Source organism: Phallusia mammillata, chromosome 7 (genome assembly GCF_965637545.1).
Source record: "Phallusia mammillata chromosome 7, kaPhaMamm4.hap1.1, whole genome shotgun sequence".
In the NCBI taxonomy this organism is placed as follows: domain Eukaryota; kingdom Metazoa; phylum Chordata; class Ascidiacea; order Phlebobranchia; family Ascidiidae; genus Phallusia; species Phallusia mammillata.
The window spans coordinates 1761118-1782974 of record NC_137258.1 but is presented as its reverse complement, the minus strand read 5'-3'; the positions used below and the strand labels follow the sequence as shown (position 1 = coordinate 1782974).

General features: G+C 37.2%; 2 protein-coding genes and 1 long non-coding RNA gene across 4 annotated transcripts; 2 read left to right on the top strand and 1 right to left on the bottom strand.

Moving 5' to 3' along the window:
* Positions 1 to 4656: 4656 nt before the first annotated feature.
* Positions 4657 to 6924, top strand: LOC145239614 (uncharacterized). Its single transcript, XM_080102978.1, has 3 exons — positions 4657 to 5005; positions 6148 to 6401; positions 6648 to 6924. Exons 1-3 carry the CDS (start codon positions 4657 to 4659, stop codon positions 6825 to 6827), a joined length of 783 nt encoding a protein of 260 aa, XP_079959104.1. The 3' UTR covers positions 6828 to 6924.
* LOC145239615 (uncharacterized) lies at positions 6305 to 9864 on the bottom strand. Of its 2 annotated transcripts, XR_013862347.1 has the most exons (7): positions 9739 to 9864; positions 9202 to 9386; positions 9057 to 9129; positions 8910 to 8991; positions 8382 to 8479; positions 7616 to 7757; positions 6305 to 6357 (listed from the first exon to the last, which is right to left on the bottom strand). It is a non-coding gene; the product is annotated as an uncharacterized LOC145239615 (long non-coding RNA). The 2 variants fall into 2 exon arrangements; XR_013862346.1 differs by lacking the exon at positions 6305 to 6357 and having other exon boundaries at positions 6924 to 7757.
* Positions 9865 to 13480: 3616 nt separating this feature from the next.
* Positions 13481 to 15846, top strand: LOC145237685 (uncharacterized). Its single transcript, XM_080100637.1, has 4 exons — positions 13481 to 13746; positions 13918 to 13988; positions 14709 to 14962; positions 15658 to 15846. Exons 1-4 carry the CDS (start codon positions 13481 to 13483, stop codon positions 15844 to 15846), a joined length of 780 nt encoding a protein of 259 aa, XP_079956763.1.
* Positions 15847 to 21857: the final 6011 nt, after the last annotated feature.

Sequence of the window (21857 nt, the reverse complement as noted above, 5' to 3'; positions counted from 1 at the left end):
GATAGAAATCAGCAGAACTTCACAAGTGTTTATGGCTTATACCACGTAGCATTAAACCAACTCAAATGTACTGTTTGGGGCCGAATAAAACGACGGGCTGTAGGTTAGTGAACCCTGGTATAATCAGTAATACGTAACAATTAACTAAAATCGCTGTCTCTACAAATCATTAGCACTATCGGCGTGAGATCCTTTCAAAGCAATTAAGTTACGAAAATTATTTACACTTCTACGCAATAATATAAACCAATAGCTTTTTAGGTAATAGAACTTGTATTTTGTATTATACAATCGCCAGAAAAGCTATGTTAAGTTTGAAATAACTTTGCTAGAATTTTACAAAACTAAACATTGGCACGGGATGGAGTTGTTACACAGAAAATGGCACGACAGTGTGTGCGAGTAGTGTGTACACCCTTGGTTTAAGGCATGTTAATACATTAGGAGCTTCTAGCTTACTAAACTATAACTGGTGGAACGCGAAAATTTCACATCTGTACTGTTTAACATGTAGAAATTGATAAAGCAATTTTTTTTTTGCGGTGACAAATCCTAAAAATCGGCTATCAATTTTAGGCCAAAATGTCTCGATTTTTGTTTATTAAAATAAGTACGTAATGACTAAGATGTGAATAATTGCATAGATCAGAAGATATTCAAAGTTTTGCTTGAGCGTTTCTGAACTCTAAACTTTGTACAAAAATAAAAACTGATACGATGCCCGCAGGAGGGCGCTGTAGTTCCAAATGTGAAGCTCTGTTATATTCGTTGGAAGTTTGTACTGATTTTTTTCCCAACGCTCTTAGTTTACTAGGCAGACAACGAAACAGACAAATGAGTGAAATGAATTGTTTTCAGCAGGATATTTGGGCCACTGTGCGTTAGATTCTTTTCATGTAAGTACTCATAGTGGAAATTTTAGTGTAATAAACATGTTAAGACAAATAATAATAATAAATTAGGTTGTTGTGAAAAGTCACGTAGCTCTACAGTTAGGTTGGTGGTTTGTTAAGTTGTGTTTATTGATACAACAACAAAATAACCACGAAACGAATATTCTGCGACGCCCTTGGAAAATTAAAACAACGCACCAGGGCGTCGCGACGCACAGTTTGAGAACTACTGCACTAGGATGAAAGATGTGTGGTTTATGAATTAACAAGTTGTTAGTTTACTTGCATTTCTGATATTGTTTAGTGGCGGGATTGAAGTAGCATAGAAACTGAATTTTAAGCCGACATGATTTTTATCTGGTCCTCATTTCACCTAACGCATTACGCATATTGTTAGGAAAATCAAAACGTCGTTCTGGTTAACATTAGCAGTGTTTGTGATATCAATTTTTGCCCAGATGTACATTATTTTTCGCATATCAGGCGCTAGAAAACGGATCCGTTGTGGATAGCTTTACAAATGTTTTATTAGCCAAAAGTCACAAATACCGTTGCTTGTCTTTTACGGGAGGGTTCACCACCGAACCTGTGCATTGGAACGTTTGAGAAACCAATTTGATTCGGTATAACGCCTCCAACGCGCCTGCTGGTAAAAAGTAATGAAAGCTGATGCGTTTACACTGAGATAATTGGGTGCGTAGTCTTTCTCTCAAACATTGTTTCTCAACATTTTTATGTCTCGAACCATTTTCGTGTATGCCGTCCGTAGACTCAACAAAACAGTTTACGGTTAAACATATTAATATTAGCTTTGAGTTGGCAACCACCGGCCGTTAGGAGTTCGTTACTGGGTCGTTTAAACCAAACTCAATGTTCTCATCAAATCATAGTTGCAATAACTTATAAGCTGTTATAACTTTTTGCTGAACATTCGTTGTTTGTTGAAGCCGGTGTGCAAAAAATCAGTATCAAATCAGTCCGCGGTGCAGAAAGGTTGCCGAACCTCGGCGAAAACCAGCGAACTTGATGCTGAGAAACAGTGTTTGAAAAAAATGTTTGTGAATGTTTACACATGAATATTAGAAGTTAGTTAAAATTTATTTCGTAAAGATAAATATTGTTACATTCGTTCGGAGGTTTAATTTAAGTCGTAGTTTGCATTGGAAAATTCGTTTTATCTCTTCTGTAAATGGGCATTGTAAAGGTTTTTTTTTAAATTCCAGAAGTCGCTTGTATGAATGATTGACGTGTTTCCTTATTGCGTATGTGTGGCCTTTTAATAAAGCGATAAGAGAGTTCATTTCACAACTTCAAACACTTCATTAAATTCTGGAGTAAAGTCCGCGAAAGGCGAAAGCGGTTCTTCAGAAAAACATATTCTCTATAGTCTATTGCAGGGGTGGGGAACCTTTTTGTTTGTGAAGGCCGCCAAACGGTTTATCGACACTCGTTCAGGCCACACAGACTATTTCTCAGGCCAAGGACAGTGGCATTCAAACTTTTTGACTTACAGAATGGTTGATGTGCTATTGGACTTAGAGTTCAAGCTAAATAAAATTCGTCACTTTATTTCCAGGTAAAAAATAAATGTAAAGAAATACGTTTCTGTCTAGTTTCGAGCCCATGGTGCAGTGTGTATTATCAACATCGTGAATTGTATTCTGACATCGAAGGCAGCACTTTGAGCCCTAAAAGGCCGCAGGTTGCCAACCCCTGGTCTATTGTATTGTCATGACGGATTGGGATTTTAAGATTTGGTCGCTGGCAAAACATTTTCCAAACCGAGAAGGCAAATGTTATTTCCATAGACATTTAATTAGTTTTGCAAACGGTGTGTTTTAATCTCTAAATCAGTGGTTCCCAAACTTTATCTACTCGCGTACCATTTTTTGGGTTCATGCAGCGTTCTCGTACCATCTACAATAATTGTTAGAAAACTCCAGAATTCACAAATAAAAAAATGATAGGCAAAATGTTTAATGAATAAAAATGTTACTAAACTTCACTAACTAACTTTACCTTAGTAACTTTAGCCTTTAGTAACAAAAGGCTCGCAAATATTAAACAAAAAAAGTCAAACTTTTACCGCTCTCGCTATACAGTGCCACTGTCAACACAACTAGTAGCTTATTACAAAATCTGACTTTAAGGATTTATTACGTGGTAATAACAGATTCATTACGTCATAATACACCTATTTCGTCACAAAGAAACCCTGCTTTACAGTTCGATGCGTCAATACACCAAGGAATTGGAATTTAGTAGGGTAAAATTTCACGCTCTACGTAACTTGTGTAAATTAAAATAATGTTTACGATAATCACTAGAAGATCATTTGCGATCGTTTGGTGTGAACTGAATAAGTTGCTCCCCGCTCGCGTACCACCTTGGAGACCTTCGCGTACCACTAGTGGTACGCGTACCATAGTTTGGGAACCACTGCTCTAAATAAATGTTTATGTCACTGGTTTTATTTTCAGCTGGTTTTGCCCGCATGACAATAGTTAATGTCTTTGTGACGTTGTATTGTTTTACACCGTGATAGTGGCTTGAATAATTTTACCCTAAACTGAGATAATTTAAATGTATATTTTTAATCCCTAAAATGATGCATTGCTTGCAAAATTATTACGCAAAGGTTTAACTTAATCAGCAGCTAATGTCATGTACATTGCTTAACTTTTGTCCTGATTGAGTTGATAATTTCGGTGAAGAAATGTCAGATACGTGACGATAGAAGCATTTGATTGACGTGTATGTTCATCACCTGACCGCGGTCGTTGATAAATGAGTGATAAATGAGTTTATTCCAGCATCTTGACAAAAAATGATAAAAGGGTTTATTCCAGCATCTTGACAGTTTAATTGAATTACACGAGTGTTTGTAGGGCTATGTCTGGCAAGAAATTGGAGGTTTAATCCAAAAGTCAACACAAAGGACATCTGCTTTAAAATAAATAATATTATGGTGCAATAATCTCCTCCAACTTCAAGATTGTTGATAACAAAGATCGCTTGTTTGAATAAAATGTCGAAGCCCGTACGGCTCAATCAACAATTCTAAACACGCCTTTGCTATTTCTTAATGGCACGAAGGAAGTAAAATATTTCTTATATGCAGTTTACTATTTTTAGAATGGTAACTCGTAAACAAAACTAATTGCAAAACCTTTAACGCAACAGTATCTGTGAAAGGACGTTTTTAGTGAAAAGTAAATGCTAGGCAAAAACAACATATCTGTGATAAAACCTTGGATAGTATTTTTGAATAGCTTGTAAAGTTTGCCATTTATAGGTATCAGTTGCAGTGTTTACCCTGTAACCCCTATATTCACGCCGCTACCCCCTAAAATGGGTTAATTTTTAAACAATGTCCAAATTGGATTAAATTTGGACAGTTTGTTGATTTTGCCACTTATAAGTTAGGTGTTGATTGTTGTGTTTAAGTCTGTAGCTCCTATATTTACCTTTCTGTCTTTAAAATTAGGCAGACTCATAACAATGTCTAAATAGTGCATAATAATAAATCCTGTTCTGTGTTATGTACAAGCTTGCATGTGTGGGGAACCATAAGTTTGTGCCTGCAGAAACAATTTAGAAACAACTAAGGTTATACAAGACGATGGCTAATATAAGACCTAATATAAAAAGGGATAGAAAATGTATTTGTATTTTGAAATAGGTCATATTGTACGTGCAATGGCAAAATGTGCTAAACCACACCTTTTGGTTTAATTGTGACACTATTTAATCTTCAGACAGGATGTACTTTTTACCTAAGCTAATTTTCCTCTTGACAATCATTGCTGCATCATATTGTCATGACAACCACCACCAAAAATTTTTGGTTTGTCGACCGCTTGACAGTTTGTTTGAACAACAACCTTCAAGTTCTTTCAATCAGTCAACACTAAGAGGGCCTCCAGGTCGGCCAGGTGAACGCGGACCTCCCGGAGATAAAGGTGAGCAAGGTCAACCTGGAAGCCCAGGAAGACAAGGGGTCAAAGGTGGAAAGGGTGAACGTGGCTTGCATGGGCCAGAAGGACCTCCCGGACCACAGCCATTGGTAAATTGGACCAGAATCGACAATCGTATACACGAAATAGTTAATGGTAAGACTGTTAGCTAATGTTTTCTGTTATTGATAACACAAGAACTTTAAACTGTGGTCCGAATTCTAATTATGAAATGGACAACAACAATTTGCTCAAATAAAAAATCCATACTTTACAAAACTTTTAACCGCCAATAATATAACAATTGTTACCGCAGAATGCACTAATATTGGTAGTGGAAATGCTTTTCAAAATGCGTTAAATCTAAGGTAACAAAGTATGCAATAGTTTTGTAATTTTTGCTGTCACTGGTGAGTTTCCAAGAAAAACATGGTGGCAGGTTTACAACTTTGACGTCACGCACGTAATGGGTAAATCCCAACGCAAGTGACAAACTTCCTACAGGAGCTGGTTAACTGGTTGTTTTCCTCGCAAACATCAATATTTCTTACGTACAATCATCACATATCACACTGCATGGGGCGCTTAAATGGACCCAAATTTGTTGTGCTAAAAGCCCAAGCATATAGTGATGTAATTTTCAGGTTTGCAACAAAAACAAATGCCGTATTTATTGGATTGTAAGTCGCGTTTCATTAAGTTTTGCCCACAGTTTGTGTCTTTTTCACTTTGGCTTTACACAATAACATACACTATGCCGGGTAAAAGTATTTGCGTGACCAGCATTTGTTGACAAATAGTTGTACCTCATTTGTTTGCCTATTGTTTGATTGAAAAACATTTGTGATTTATTGACCTAAATCAGCGTTTGTATCTGGTAATTATCATTTTTAGCAGGGTTTCTTAACCAGGGGTGCACGCACCCCAAAGGGAAACTACAACTGTTCCTAGGGGGTGCGGGGATACAGCGGGCAAATTGAATTACAATATTTTTGTCATTTAAGCAATCACAGAAAGGGGTGCGAAAATTTGTTGGTGATTTGAAAGGGGTTCAGCAGAATCAAAAAGCATTCACTGAATAACAAATACATGTATAACGTAATAAACGATAAACAGTTGAAGCTGGTAATCATCATTGATCGTTTGGCACAATATCCTGAAAATAAACCTCCTTTAAAAGTCGAATTGAATCAAAAGTAGCGCAGTTGCAACCACATTGACACAAACAGACCAATAATTTCGCCACTCTAAAAATGTCAGCTATGATTTTTAAATGTGAAATTTCTTTCTATTGGCAGAACAAAAAACATGTACGGGAGTCGTGTACAAAGATCATTGCTACTGGCTACCATGGATTGTTGCAACATACGGTGGTAACGGTGGAAAGTCGAGAGCTGCAAATGTTTGTCGTTCCTACGGAGCCACATTGGTTGACATAGAGACTGAAGAAATGTATAATGTACTTTACAAATACATCCAAAAAGCTTGGTTGATGTTCGTTGATCAACCTACATACGATTTTGTTGAAGTGTGGTTGGCATCAAGTTACATGGTAAATGTTTCGTTTTTACAAGCGGCAATTAACAGGTTTACAAAGAGTATCCTGTAATGTTAACAAAAACGAACAAACAAATTTAAATTGATAAAATACGTAAAATCAGAGCCGTTGTAATGGATAAGTGTGTTCGACAATCATATAATTAGAGGCTTAGTACAAACACATTATATAAGTAAGCCTGTCGCAAATACATAGATTAACTGAGTTTGTGTTGTGGCTAATCAACGTTAATTTGTTTAGAATGGAATTGTGGTAAATTCCAGAGGTGGCAGTGTTTACACACGATGGTATGACGGCTATCCTGACAACAACGCTAATATGGGATGGAGTGTGGGGAAACCTACCCGGTCTGCATCTTACATAGGGATGTGGACAATTACCGAGAGTTATGCAATCTCTGTCCCGTTCTGTCGCCTGTAAATTAATTTTTAAAACGTTTTCTAGAAACAATAAAAAATCGTGTTGTATAAACTTAACAGCGCGTTGTACAAAACTTAACTTGTTGTTATTTTATTCTTAATAAATTCAAGTATTTGTTGCAAATGTGTGTTTGATGCGGTTTAAAGAAAAACCAGTGGAAGATTGTGTTTGACAGCAGCAAGAGCATGAAGGCCAACATCTTAGGTTGAATGTGCACAAAAAGGAGATGAATGTTTCCATTCTACATTAAATGCTGTGTTTAATTTCATCATCAAAAATATCATACCTCTTGAACGTTAATATACGTCAAAAATGGTTATTGATATTACACCGGAATCAAACTCCAAATTCCACACTCTTATTTACACTTGCTTACATAAGCGCCCCATCGATCGTGTTTGTTTCCCACGTAAACTTTACTTAAAGCTCATTTGACAAATCACCAAATATGTTGTCCTTAGGTGTGTAATAAGCAAGTGTAGATCAAAACCAAATCGCATTATAGAATTTTTAAACTTTCTAGACATGTGAAAGTGCCTTAAAACATTTTCTTATACAGAAACCCCTAAACCACATACAGACCCAGGTGAGGGTTTGCGAACCTCAGGTTAAAAATCACTGCTTTAAACCAAGGCGTGGATAGTTAGTAAATTAACAGGAACTTTCCAAGGGATAACGAAATGTTTACTCTTAAAAAATACAACTTACTGATACTAGATCAATTAAAATATAATTAATAAGATAAATAGAAACAACAAAGATAAATATAACGTCTGCACTGAAGTGACCTTGCAGGTCGAAACAGTGTGCTCTGTCTGCAGTTTAGTATTTTTGGCTTGGTTCTGTCCCATTACAAGAATATCACTCCATACAAGCCGACGTTGCCAGGGCAGAAACACCGAGAACGAGCAGAAATATTGCGAACTTTACCTAATAAAAAAAAAAGAGTGAAATCAAGATGTGTTGCCTTCGGGGAATGAGAAAACTAATAATAGTACAGTGGGAAACACTGCTTTGAACAAAGGGTTCAAAAATATTTTTTGCCACACCCCAAAATGCTAAATCAGTTTGGTCTTTAGCTTTTTCTCAATGCCCACCTCAGTTTTTTGATCCAGGCCTTCAAACACATTAGGTTTTTACAAAATCATAAAAACTGTTTATGGTTGTTTTACTAGTTTCAGATCTAATTTGATTGGCAGTCAATATTTTTTTTTGATCTGCAAAATATGATTGAACTTAAACAATGTGTGACAAAAACAACAACAACAAGGATACTACGGTGTTACCCACTAAAATCAACTAGACAATAAATTTTCATGGACCAAAAAACTTAAAAAAAATGTGTTCTAAATGATGAAAACATTTCCATTTTTAAAACCCACTATTTTGCATGACTAGTTAATACTAATGATGTAACGATGTTTTTATTGGCTAAAAGGTTTTGGCCAACTCTGATAATGTGGGTTTGGAGCATAACTAGTTGGTAATATACTGTTTGTTTACATCTACACTCAAAAACTCATAACATGGAAAACAACAAATCAAATTCAGTACCTTGTAAATTATTGGTGTTGTTTCTTGTTAATTAGTCATCAGGACTGTACTTACGGGGGTACTATTTTGATTAAATGATGTAATACTGTTATCTGAATCTGAAAGGAAATATATCAATCAATAATGGCAATAATTTTGTTATGGTGCAAAAAGATACTAACAAACATAATGGTTAAAGCGGAGAGGCGGCTTAGCACATAATGCTATTGCACACATATATATATTTATATATATATTGGATGCATCCGTAAGTCAAACACCAGCAATAAACAGTAAACTTGTAAAACAAAACCTACTAAAACGAAAACACATTGATGATAGAAATAGCTGCAAAACTACAACAACAGATATTGCCAAATACAAACAAATAGCAATATTATGCTGCAATAAATAATAGGTTGGAACAAAAACGCTATTAGTTTCAAAACTAATAAATTGTTATCGCTGCAAAGAAATTCATTGAAAATTTTACACTAAGTGTAGAAAATTCTTCTATGTTTGATCACACAAATGGTAAGCAATACATACCTTTTAAAGTTGCAGCAAGGCACAAAATTTGCTGAGACACGGCAAACTGATACAAGACAATAACATCAAGTAATAAAGAGGCCTGCAAAAACAAAACGGTTTCAAATTTTAATCAGCAAATCACCATCTAACACAAACAATACACACCTGAGATGAAGTAAAAAATAGCTGGCAGCAAAAACAAAATATGAGTAAGGTTTCTCAGCTACATTCCTAAAACCTTACGATAGAAGGTCACATGGTTAGAGTGGTAACTAATATATCACAAAGTATAATATTCAATAATAGGAACCTGTTTGACTGATGTGAAAGGCAACCCCTGGCCCAATAATAGGTTTACATTGAGAAATATAGACTGTACATAAAGTTGTTGTTGGAAAAGGAAAGAAGGAAAGTAAATGATAATTTTCAACATAGCATCAATAAAAGTTCACCTCCCCAGCATCAATCAGTATTTTGCATCAGCATCAGACAGTTCTGTAAAAAAGGTTTAAACCATCATCTCCATTTTGGACCAAAGTATTGAGTTTACTTGATGTTGCTTATATAGCATAGTCTGTCACGTTAGACAACCAAAACAAAAAAAAAGAGATTTAACAAAACAGCATGCAGGGTTTATAAGCAAGGACAAAAGCCCTAAAATGAAACTCCAACTCCAAGTTTTAATGGATATCAGCGGCTTTCTTCATAAAGTTCCATCTGGCAGTGCAATGTGGTAGAATAGGCAATGTCATGGCATGGTTCCAAAGTCTAAACGCTTTATTTCAACTTGGGTCATTTAGCAATTTTAGCCTAGGCCACTCGGAAAATGCTAAATGTTCCATTTTACCCAGCTTGGCCTAGTTATGGTTGTAGCTTTCGACGCTGACAAAAGTAGCACTCCTAGGCATTAATAAATTGACAACAAACTTTTCTTCAAACTCTTTTTTGGATATTTTTCAGTAACAAACACAAATGTAAATCAAAACAAATGCGGTATTCTTAATCCAATGCACCACAGGCTAAAACAAAATAAATGCAGAATAATTTTATGAAGAAATAAGATTTGACCTGCAAAAACTAAGGGTCGGGTCTCAAATTCCGTTTGAGTTGGAACTTAAATGTTTAACCGTTCTATAATAATATGAAAAAATGTTGCAACTTGGTGTAATGTTTTCGTCGCTAATTAGGGGCTTCACCCTCAAAGCATGGGGATTCCCCGGGTAAAAATCTTACAACAGTTCGCCAATAACAAACTTGTAAATCTTCGATGCCCAGCATTTATGGTTACATTTCTGAGCCAGTTAAACCTGATTTTTGCTGTTATGCTTAAGCACAGTGTAACTGCAGTGAAACAGCGAGAATTGATCTAATCACAATGACAGGGAAAGTCATATTTAGTGATTTTTAAAGCTGCAATATCCTTTGCAAATAGCTGGAAACTAGAAACATATAAAAAATGACCAGTTAATCAAGACTAAATTTGCGTACCTGTACTGTGACACGATACGCTTTTGGTACGGGATGGTACATACGCTTTCGGTGAGAGGCGTACCATCGCTTGGTACCCGTACTTCAGCGTTATTTGCGAACCGTACTTATTGACGATCTTTGCTGCGTAGCCTACTGTACCAAAATCCGTTGTTGTGAGTGATATAAAAAAAATGAGCCGTCAAATGCATTGGGTATATTTGCTGTAACTATGTAAAGTAATCCCGCAATGCCGAGGCGACGTTACGTTCGTGCGAAGTTACAGTGAAAATGCCCTTCCCCAAAAACTGTAGCATAACCAAAAAGTAATTAGTTTAGATCAGTGGTTCTCAAACTTTTTTATGGTCTGGGCCAAATGGTAGTTTTTTAATTGTGTAAGGAGCCGCAAAAAAACGAAACCTTAAGAAAATCACTAAAGATTATTACCTTGAAAGCTAAAATAGCAATCTTGGGTGGTTTTCTGAGGTTTGGTGGGACCCGCAAAATAAGTGGTTGGGAGCCTAAATTAAAACGCTTAAATTAGTTTATCATCCCCACGATACATGGGCCCAACGTTTTATAACATCTAACCTAAAAATTTATACGGCCCGGTAACGCAACCCTCGCGGACCGGCGGTTGCCGACCACTGTATTACAGGAAACCATTTAATTTTCACCAATCCCATTTAATGCATATTGTACCAACTGTATAATATCAGACAGTTCATGAATTAAATCAACCACTTTGATTTATGCATTTGGAATTTATATGTCAAGTATTTTAAACTTCGGGATTATATCTGTATTTGCAATAAGTGCAGAGCCCCGTTTCTCAAACTCTACATTGCGACACCCTGGTGCGTCGTTTCAAATTTCCGAAAGCGACGCAACATAAATCCACTTGGTGGCTAAACGTGTTGAGTGAAAACAGTTTTGGACCATTTTTTTGCCAAAATGAAGCGCCAAGTATGTTTCTACGAGAAAAAGTAGCTACGTTGTTTGAAGCTAATAAATTAAACTTGGTATTTTTTTTATTAACGATGCGTCGCAGTTTTTCAAACTCGCGGCATTAAAAACGTTTGCCAACCACGGGTAGAGAGTTTGGACTTTGTTAATTGAATTGCAACGGTCGTATATAGTTTCATAAAATTACCTTCAAAAGCAAAGCGTGTTTATAAAACAAATTCAATATTATTTAGCACAAAGATTTGAGTCTGTTTGCAGCAAGGTGAACTTGCAAAATATCAAAAGCAGCAAAGTGTTATGTGCGTCACAAGACTGGCGTCGGTTTATCGACACGGGCATGGGAACAAATATCAACGTTCACCCTTCATTGGTGTACCGGATATTATGACATTTTTGGGTGTAGCAGTGAAAACTTTTAACGAGCCCACAGGAGCGCAAAAATTTTGGTGGCATTTGCAATGTGAAAGACTGGCGCCGTTTTGTCAACAAGGGCATGGAAAGAAATATCAACGTTTACCCTTCATTGCTGTACCGGATATTATAACATTTTTTGGTGTAGCAGTGAAAACTTTTAACGAGCCCACAGCAGCGCAAAAGTTTTGGTGCCATTTGCATTGTCAAAGACTGGCGCCGTTTTGCCAACGCGGGCATGGGAACAAAGATCAACATTCACCCTTCATTGATGTACCGGATATTATAACATTTTTGGGTGCAGAAGTGAAAACTTTTAATGAGCCCAGAGCAGCAGAAACGGTTTGGTGCAATTTGCAGGGTCGAAGACTGGCGCCGTTTTGTCGACACGGGCATGGGAACAACCACCCTACGAGCTATTTACAGGGTTAACATTTTCCACCGGGCCCCCGGGAACGCAGCGGACTATGCAAAAAAACAGGTTTTTCCCAACAAGCCACCGGTTCTCACGTGTCTATTTGCTATGAAGCAAGTCACTGTTTGTTACGGCGTCCTTTGCAACTCATGTTCACCCACAAGTTTGAGGTAGTGTAACACTTTTTGGCTAATTTACAGTTTGCCTGATAAAACACAGGAACCAAGAAAGCGGTTTTGCCTAATTTTGTAACACTCGTTACAACTTTAACTGCATGCGGGAGTCAAATGCAACGTGTATAATAATCCTGTTAACAGGCGACCTGCATAAATGTTATTGATGACAAATGTTTGTTGATAAACTAACAATAGGGCGGTTTGAAAAACAATAATAATGTAACAATATACACGGGCACTGGTTCGTATGAGGCAAGAGGAAAGCTTGTCCCTTGAAATTTTGAAGTACATTATTAATAAAAACTTGTGTAGGTTATCGCGTTTTTTTCCAAAATTAAAAAGTGTATTAATGCCCTTCCAACAAACGCAGTGTAATCGTGGAAATGTTTCAAACTTGGTTTATTTGTTTAACTACATCCTCTGCAGTTTATGACACACTGGAATGTTTCCCATAATTTGCACAACTTTAAAATGTTACCAATTGTTTTTGTTACAACATTTTAATGTTTAAGCTTGTAGCGATGTTTGCTTACAAAATACCCAGAAACAAAAGCGACTTTGGAAATTATTGCAGTGTGGAACACTGACGTCGCTTTGTCGAAGTTATTTACAAGCTCTCCCTCCAATTGCACTGACGTCATGGAACAAACACCGACAATGCGAGTAGTCGAAAGAATGGGCGATTTTTTCAGCATCGGTTTTGCCATGATACCAGCACGAGAGTGGCCTTTGAAAACAGAGCTTTTTTCGTCAAGGCGTTTCTGCCATTTATATATATCCTTAAGTCACATACACAAATCAGTTGCTTTTAATCTTCGGGCAGGATGTACTTGTTACCTAAGCTTGTTTTTCAATAGCAATCTTTAGTGCGTCATATTGCCAAGACAACCAACAGCAAAAGTATTTGGTTTTTCGACCGACTCTTATATACCAGTCATTGACAGAATATATGTAATAATGCAATCTTATTGCTCGCCAACCGCGACAACGTTCACTTTTATTGGAGTATTTTTTTTTGCTTGTAGTGTGGTTAAACTTCGGTGGGCACATAGCGCATCACGTGGTGGCCTGTTAAGAAAGCGACTATTTGTGACAGGGCTTCTGCCATCCTGTTTGCACAGAAACTAAATCATTTGCTTTTTGTTTCAGACAGGATGTTCGTGTTACCTAAGCTTGCTTTCTTCGTGACAATCATCAGTACGTCATATTGCCAAGACAACCATCAGCGAAAATATTTGGTTTGTGAGCAACAACCTTTAAATTCTTTATATCAGTCAACACTACGAGGGCCTCCTGGTCGGACAGGTAAACACGGACCTTCCGGCAAGAAAGGTGAGTCTGGTCAACCTGGCGGTCCAGGAATGCGAGGGGTCAAAGGTGAGAGGGGTGAACCCGGCTTGCAAGGCTCAGAAGGACTTCCCGGTTATAAAGGTGAGCCTGGGGGCCCAGGAATCAAAGGGGTCAAAGGTGATAGGGGTGAACCCGGTTTGGACGGCTTAGATGGACTTTCCGGTGATAAAGGTGAGCCTGGGGGCCCAGGAATGCAAGGGGCCAAAGGTAGAAGGGGTGGACGTGGTTTTCGGGGGCAAAGTGGTCCACCCGGACCCCAACCATTGGCTGATTGGACTAGAATCGACAACCGCTTACAAGAAATAATTAATGGTAAGACTTTCAGCTAGTGTTATCTGTTATTGATAACATAAGGAACCTAATCTGTTGTCCGAATTCTGATTGCGTAATGGACAAAAAAAAACCTAATTAAAAACTGTAACTTATTTACCAAAAATGCATTAAAACTGGGAAAAATGTTTAAAATACGGCTTTAAACAGAACGTAACACAGTATGTAATTTTTCTGTAACCATTCGCGTGAGTTTCCCAGAAATACACGGTGGTAGAATTACAGCTTTGACAAACATCGGTGTTTCTTACTTACAATCCCACATAATAAACTGGGGCGCTTGTTTGGACCTAAATTTGTTGGGCTTAAGGCCCAAGCATATAGTGATGTAATTTTCACGTTTGCACCAAAACTAATCATTTAAATTGAACGTTAATTAGTTGGAACATTTTGTAATTTATTAACATAATACAAGCGTAATCCAGTAATTATTACTTGATGTAATCAACAACCATTGTAAGATAATCGCATTATGCATTTCAATCAAATGCATTCACATACAAATAATTATATATTTAACTTCATAAGTATTTTAAAGCTAGTAACTATTTTACCGCGTACCTAATATCGTGCAATTAAAATTGCTCCTAAAGTCAAATCACTTCAAATTTGCAACAACATTGACACAAACAGACCAATAAACTGGCCCCTCTAACAATGCCAGTCATTATTTGTAAAGATGAAATTTTTTTCTATTGGCAGAACAAAGAATATGTACGGGAGTCGTGTACAGAGATCATTGCTACTGGCTACCGTGGACTGTTGCAACACGGGGTGGTCATGGTGGAAAGTCGGCAGCTGCAAGTGTTTGTAGTTCTTACGGAGCCACATTGGTTGACATAGAGACTGCAGAAATGCACGATGCACTTTATAAATACATTCAGACGGCTTGGCTAATGTACGTTGATCGACCGACAATGGGTTTAGTTGACGTGTGGTTGGCATCAAGTTGCACGGTGAGTGTTTCGTTTCTTACAAGTGGCAATGTATTGTGAATTTTTTTTAACAATATCAAATATAAAAACTTCCAATTATTTTCGGTTTATTCAAGTCGAATAGGGTAAATAACAAACTGTAATGGTGCAAACCTCAATATGGATAAAGAGTGGTTGTTTCTAATAAAGCTACACCTGTGTAAACTTTTTGTTGTCACGGACCCCTTTTACGAATTTCGTAAGTCTGCGGACCCCCAACGGAATTCTTGCATTATACCCTGTCTTGCTTTTGAAGCATTTAAATCCGCCTTTACAGTCCTTTAAATTCAATGAAGTTTCTGTATTTTAGTGGCCAACGCATCGAATTGATAATATTTCTGGTATATATAACTTCACAAATCACTTGTCCTATAAAGTCTATTGTCCATGTGTGTTATGATGTCACAATAGCGAAAACAATTACAAAAGTATATGTTCTTGGCCCAACTAAGGTGTAATAAACAGCGTGCATCGTATGCAGGATTGTAAAAACGGTTGAGAAACTTAAAAATATTCTTCTGTTGGTTAATGATACTTAACATATTTCCCTCCGTGGACCCCCTGAAACCATCTCAAGGACCCCTTAGGAGTCCCCGAACCCCAGGTTAAGAAGCACTGACATAGACTACTGGTTTCATGTTGTGGCCGCCAATTAAATTAACGTTTGATTTGTTTAGAATCGAAACGCGGTAAGTTCCAGAGGTGGAAGTGTTTATACACGATGGGCTAAAGGCAATCCTAACCACTACACCAACCATGGTATCGGTTGGGGTGTGGGGACCAAACCCACACGACCTCCGTATCCCAACGGAATGTGGACAACTTACGAGGGTGATCCAATTCTCCTGCCGTTTTGTCGCCTGTAAATTAACTTTTAAAAATTTTGTAGAAACAATAAAACATTTACACGCTTTTATATGTGACAAACTGAATAAAATTGATATATGCGTCAAAATTAACTGCTTGTAGGAAGATTACTGCTTTCGATCAATCCAAGTTAAACTAGAAAGATTTATATATTCTTTACCCTATTTATCGATTCACCATACACTAGGGTTGCCATATTTTATGATACACTATCCCTGACAAAATTTATCTCGGTTGCGTAAGCCATGTGACACGACAGACAACACAAACACATTACGGTTGTGCGCGAACAATTATTTTTGTTAATTGTCATGCAATAAAGGCTATTGTTTAGCAATGGATACAGTCGATTCTCAATTTAAACTTATTTAGTGGCACAAACTGACGCCAAATAAGACATAGAATTACTTCAACCTTTTCGCGTACACCCCAAAATTGCCTCACGGACCCCAAACGGACCGCGGACCCCAGTTTGCTTTACACGAACCCAGTAAATGAACATACTGCATAAATGGTGTGGGTGTGTTTAATGCTTTTGTGCATTGCTTTAATACAAATTCGTGATCCACAATTTTATGCCTCATCAGACAAAACTCTGAACCGAAAAATTAACATCGTACGAAACCAGCTAGGGCCATATAAACAACAGAAATCTATTTGGCCGATTATAACAAAACCAAGTGCTTTAGTGCTCGTGACGTAATATATAATTTACTTGAGCGCTGATATTTTACTTAAATGCCAATTGGCTTTTTGATAAACATAATTACATTACTCACAATTATGATTTTATGCGCCAATCTCACAATCAATTTTGAAACACAGTTTTCTTTAAAATTTTGCAAAATATGCACGGATGCTGATAACAGTGATTGTTGAAACGCAGTGGCGTAGGAGCATATGCTGCCGCCCCTGGCTTTCGTTGAAAATACCGCCGTAAGTAGACTGCAGCAAATTTTGAACTAGTTTCATGTTCCAGCAATCTTTTCAAAATAATAATAAATAATGTGCCGCGTCTCAGAAGTTCTATATTGCTCGAGAAAGAAGCCTCACTGTCTCAGCGTTAAGGCCAAATAAAAGACAAATTATAAAAAAAGGCTTACAGACTCAGAATCCTGATGAAATTTCCTTTTTTATAAGAACAAAAAACGTATTTTGATAAATATTGACTTTTATCAAGAAGTGTCCCCTTAAGTCATTTTGCCGCCCCTATTCAGCCTGCCACCCCTGGCGCAGAGCCAGAAGCTCCAAGTGGCTCCTACGCCACTGTTGAAACGTCCGCATAATGTATTCTTTATACACAAGTTCTTTGGCAGTTATGTTTATGATTTAATTACTCTTAAAGTCCATGTATAGTGTTCCATAGTCTGGAAGAAAGTTGAAATACTATAACAAATATTGGTAATCATATTTAGGTCGCACTAGCGGTAAGTTAAAGCAATTTTGCTCCGAAAAAGAACAAGCAGTACGATATCTACTTGAAACAAAGTGTGCCCAAATACAAACAAAATTTCATGCGTGTTTATTTTTATGTATTGTATACGTCACAGATTATAACGTGTAAATATCAACAAAACAATGTGGAAAGTTTACAGGCGACAGAAAGGTACAGGGCGCGAATTGCTCTCCCAAGTTGTGAACATCCCAATGTTAGCTGCAGGCCGTGTAAGTGTGGTTCCCACAACCCATGCCATAACAGAGTTGCTGCTTGGATGGCCACTATACCAGTGTGTATAGACACGTCCACCTCTGAAACTCACCGCATTTCCATCCTAAAGAAATACAATTTTGGGTCATACTTGATTACAACATAAAACAAGGTAGCAACTTTGCTGGTGCAACAGTTTTGTTATAAAGCAACCGACGTTTCAACAAATACGAGCTTATATAATGTATTCGTGTACAATGCAGTTTGTACCATACATCTACTCATTTATTTATCCCAGGTCAACGATGATTGGATTCCAATTTCGGAAAATATGTTTGAATTTAGGTATTTCGACAAATAAAGTATCTTTTTTCATGTAAACAACGCAAAAAAACTTACTGCCTGTAAGAAAAATTAAAATACTTACGGAATAGATTGATGCCAGCCACACTTCAACATCATCAGCTGTAGGTTGGTTAACGTACATCAACCAAGCATTCTGTATGTACTTAAAGAGTACATCATACATTTCTTCAGTCTCTATGTCAACCAATGTGGCTCCGAAGAAACTACAAACATTTGCAGCTGCCGACTTTCCACCGTTACTGGCTGTTCCTACAATCCACGGCAGCCAGTAGCAATGACCTCCGTACACGACTCCTGTACATATTCTTTGTTCTGCCAATAGAAAGAATTTGAACCTTTACAGTTACGTTGTTAAGACGGCGGGATTTTGGATTTGAGGTAATTTGACGAAAGTCTGAAAATAGTTGCTAGCTGCAGCTGTTACAATGTTTGTGACGTGATTGTTTTCTCGTGAATGTATTTGCCATAATAGCGTGAAATGAAACTAACACCATAACTCACGTCAGTCGCACATTTAGCTAATGTTCGATTGGTGGTGCAAAGAGCTGCGAAATCTGATTATTAGCTAAAGTGGAGTAGGGTTGGGAAGAAGTTTTTGCACTTCTGCACAATTTTACACTATTATCTACATAAAACGCCATGAAGTAACAGTTGAGGCTTGTTATAAGCAAACTCGATTTGCGAGAAGAGCAACCAGTAAACCAGATCGCACAGCTGAACTTCTGTAGGCTTTTGTGAAAAGCGATTCCACTAGGCAGCTTTATCCAAAACTCTTACCATTGATTATTTTTTCGATACGATTGTCGATTCGGGTCCAGTTCATCAATGGTTGGGGTCCGACGACTCCAGGTGGTCCTTCCGGTCCCTGCAAACCACGTTCGCCTCTTTCACCTTTACCCCTCGACTTCCTGGGCCCCCAGGGGGACCCTGCTCACCTTTAAAACCGGGAGTCCGCGTTTACCTGGCCGACCTGGAGGTCCTCTTAGTGTTGACTGATTTAAAGAACTTGAAGGTTGTTCCTCGAACAAACTGTCAAGCGGCCGACAAACCAAATATTTTTGTTGATGATTTTTATGGCAATATGACGCACTAACGATCATTAAAAGAAAAACCAGTTGAGATAACACGCACATCATGCCTGAATTCTACAAGCAACCAATTTACTGTGTTAATTACCCATGAAGCGACTGCTTTATTTCTGTTAATCGTAAACTTTTATATTTTTATTGCAAAGGCGCATTGGCAAAAAAGGGGCTGATTTTACGACAGACGACCACGTGCAGGCAACCGACGTTAATAACGTAATTTGTTCACACACATGACTCAAAAAACGTTAAGCAGAGTAGGCACGCACTTATGGCATCAGTGGAAAAAATACACCGGAAAAGGTGTATTAGATTGATTGCAACAGTAAAGTAATAGCTTTACCGTTTATGCTGACTACGTTCGCCGACTTTCGGGTTTTAGGTCACGAGCTAATGCTGTGTGGGGCACAAAAGTTTCAAGTGCCTAGGAGGGCATCTTGAAGAGTTGTACCCATTGCTGTTTCTACATTTATTTGCGATGACTGACCCTTTTAACATAATTCGACGGGACAGTAAAAGCTCACACATTGCTATAACAAACACGAAGTCGCAAACAGTTGCACCGTAATCTAAAAGCACATTTATGCAAACGTGCGTGACGCAGTAGAATGATTGGAAAGCAAAAGGCCAGTTGCACGCAACTGAACAAATCGCTATTATGTCATCAAACTGACCCAAGTGACAAGCATCACGAAATCCAATCACGTTTGTCAGGTTCTGAGTATGAATATGAAATGCCCAACGTTCCATTGACGTAAGTATGCATAATTCATCAACATTATCCTTTGGCAATGTCACAAAATCAAAAGACGTTGTTGTGCATTAATTCATTGCAATTATTTTTTGGCAAAGTCAAAAAGTCAAACGGCGTAGTTTTGCATTAATTTATTGCCATTATCCTTTGGCAAAGTCAAACGGCGTAGTTTTGCATTAATTTATTGCCATTAGCATTTGGCAAAGTCAAACGGCGTAGTTTTGCATTAATTTATTAGCATTATCTTTCTGCAGAATTTTGCAAAGGTAAAGGAGGCAGTCCAAACTTTAAAGCTGCAATTCAACAAACGATTAATATGACGCCTAATCCATATTTGCAAGCAGGAGTGAATAGGCTGATTCATTCAATACATAATCCTATACCTGTGTTAGCTTTAAGATGTGTTGTTTAGTTAATTTGCTAATAACAGTAAACTTCTCATACCAAACGATAAACTCTAAAAACTATTGAATGAAATTATATTTTACCAACTTTTATTTTGATATTAAAGGCAAAAATACATACTAAACAGGCACCCATTGACACCAACATGGATGTTCATTCCACTATGTAAATTCCACAACCAACACTGGAGGTATTGCAATTTATGTACATGAGTCTCTGTAAATTTGTAAATGACAGTTATTAGAGTTATCTATTGCCCATGTCAAGGTTTTAGAGACTTTAAAATTATCAAATGCATAAACAAAATTCAACAAAAAAATCACACATACTACATGTTGGAGACATAACCACCAATATACAAAATATACAAACCTCATAAAACAACAAAAACTGTTTTAATCTTCTTTATAGCACAGGTTGTAAGTTTTCCAATAACTAAACCAACCAGATACAGCTCTTTCAGTAAACCTTGAGATCATTTCCACCCAAGCACATCACATATTGTCAACAATCCTTAAATTCAACATTTCCAGACCAACTACCCGTCCTTTGAAATATGCTCTCCTCATCAGACCCCAACAACCATCAGATGTCAATACAAAAGACCATCAAAATGCTCCACTATATCCCCTTACTAAAAGGAAAAGTTAAAGCAAAAAACATCATGGATAACAAAGTCTATAATGATGCCAATTAAACCAAAATATTGCAAATGTGAAAATTACGCCAAAATTGCCAATTACAAAACATAAAGCAACAAATTAACATGCTTATATATAACTTACATAATAAACCTATATGTTCTTTTTTGCTTCTTTGAACGAATTCGATCCAAAAATACAAAAAAATATTCCACATAACTATCACCATAAACACCAATGCACCATATTTATAGAGCTCTCAAAAGCTTTGGACACCATTGTTAAACAAATTTTAAAGTGCACGCTCTAACACTACGACTTTAGAGGTGAGCCACATTTGATAACCAGTTTTATCATCTGCAAGCAATCTACAAAATTAAATCACACCATATCCACTCTAGTAACACCAACACATGGCTTACTTCAAGGCAGCATTTGGTTACCCCTGCATGTTCCAAATTTATGTAAATGATTTTCCACTCTACAGTAACCTGCAAAGCAAAATGGTGGCAGATAACACAATTTTATGCGAGTGAAGCAAAACAATGATAAACCTAGAAACAAAAATGTAAAATGACATTGCACAAGCTGATATATGGATAAGATTTGCACAATTCACATGTTTGTGTGTTGACTTAGGCCAGTGGTTCTCAACCTTCTTGCTTTTGTGGACCGCTTTTGGTACTGTCAAGCCATTTGAAAGTTTTGTTTTTTCCCTGTTTCTTTAATGCAACCAAAAAAGGTGCAGAATATACCGACCATGTTTGGTCAGGGGCCGAAATTTCAATCCCTTTGACTGGGCTGCGCTGTCGGAACACAACAACAAAGAGCCATTACATTAGAATGTGACATTGTTTGCCACAGACACTTAACCTCTGTTGCATCACAATGGGGTTAAAATGTCTCAATGTATTTTGGTTTATCGCCTATAAAGAATGTTTATGACAAGGTTAATGCTATTTTAAAACGCTGAGACATATTTTTTAAGATGAGCATTGTATTCCTAAGATTTTTACATTATTCTTGACAAAAGTTGGAAAAAATCGGTTAATTTCAGTTCTTATATTATGTGAAAATGCAATGATTTCAGTTTTATGTTTGTTGATTTTTT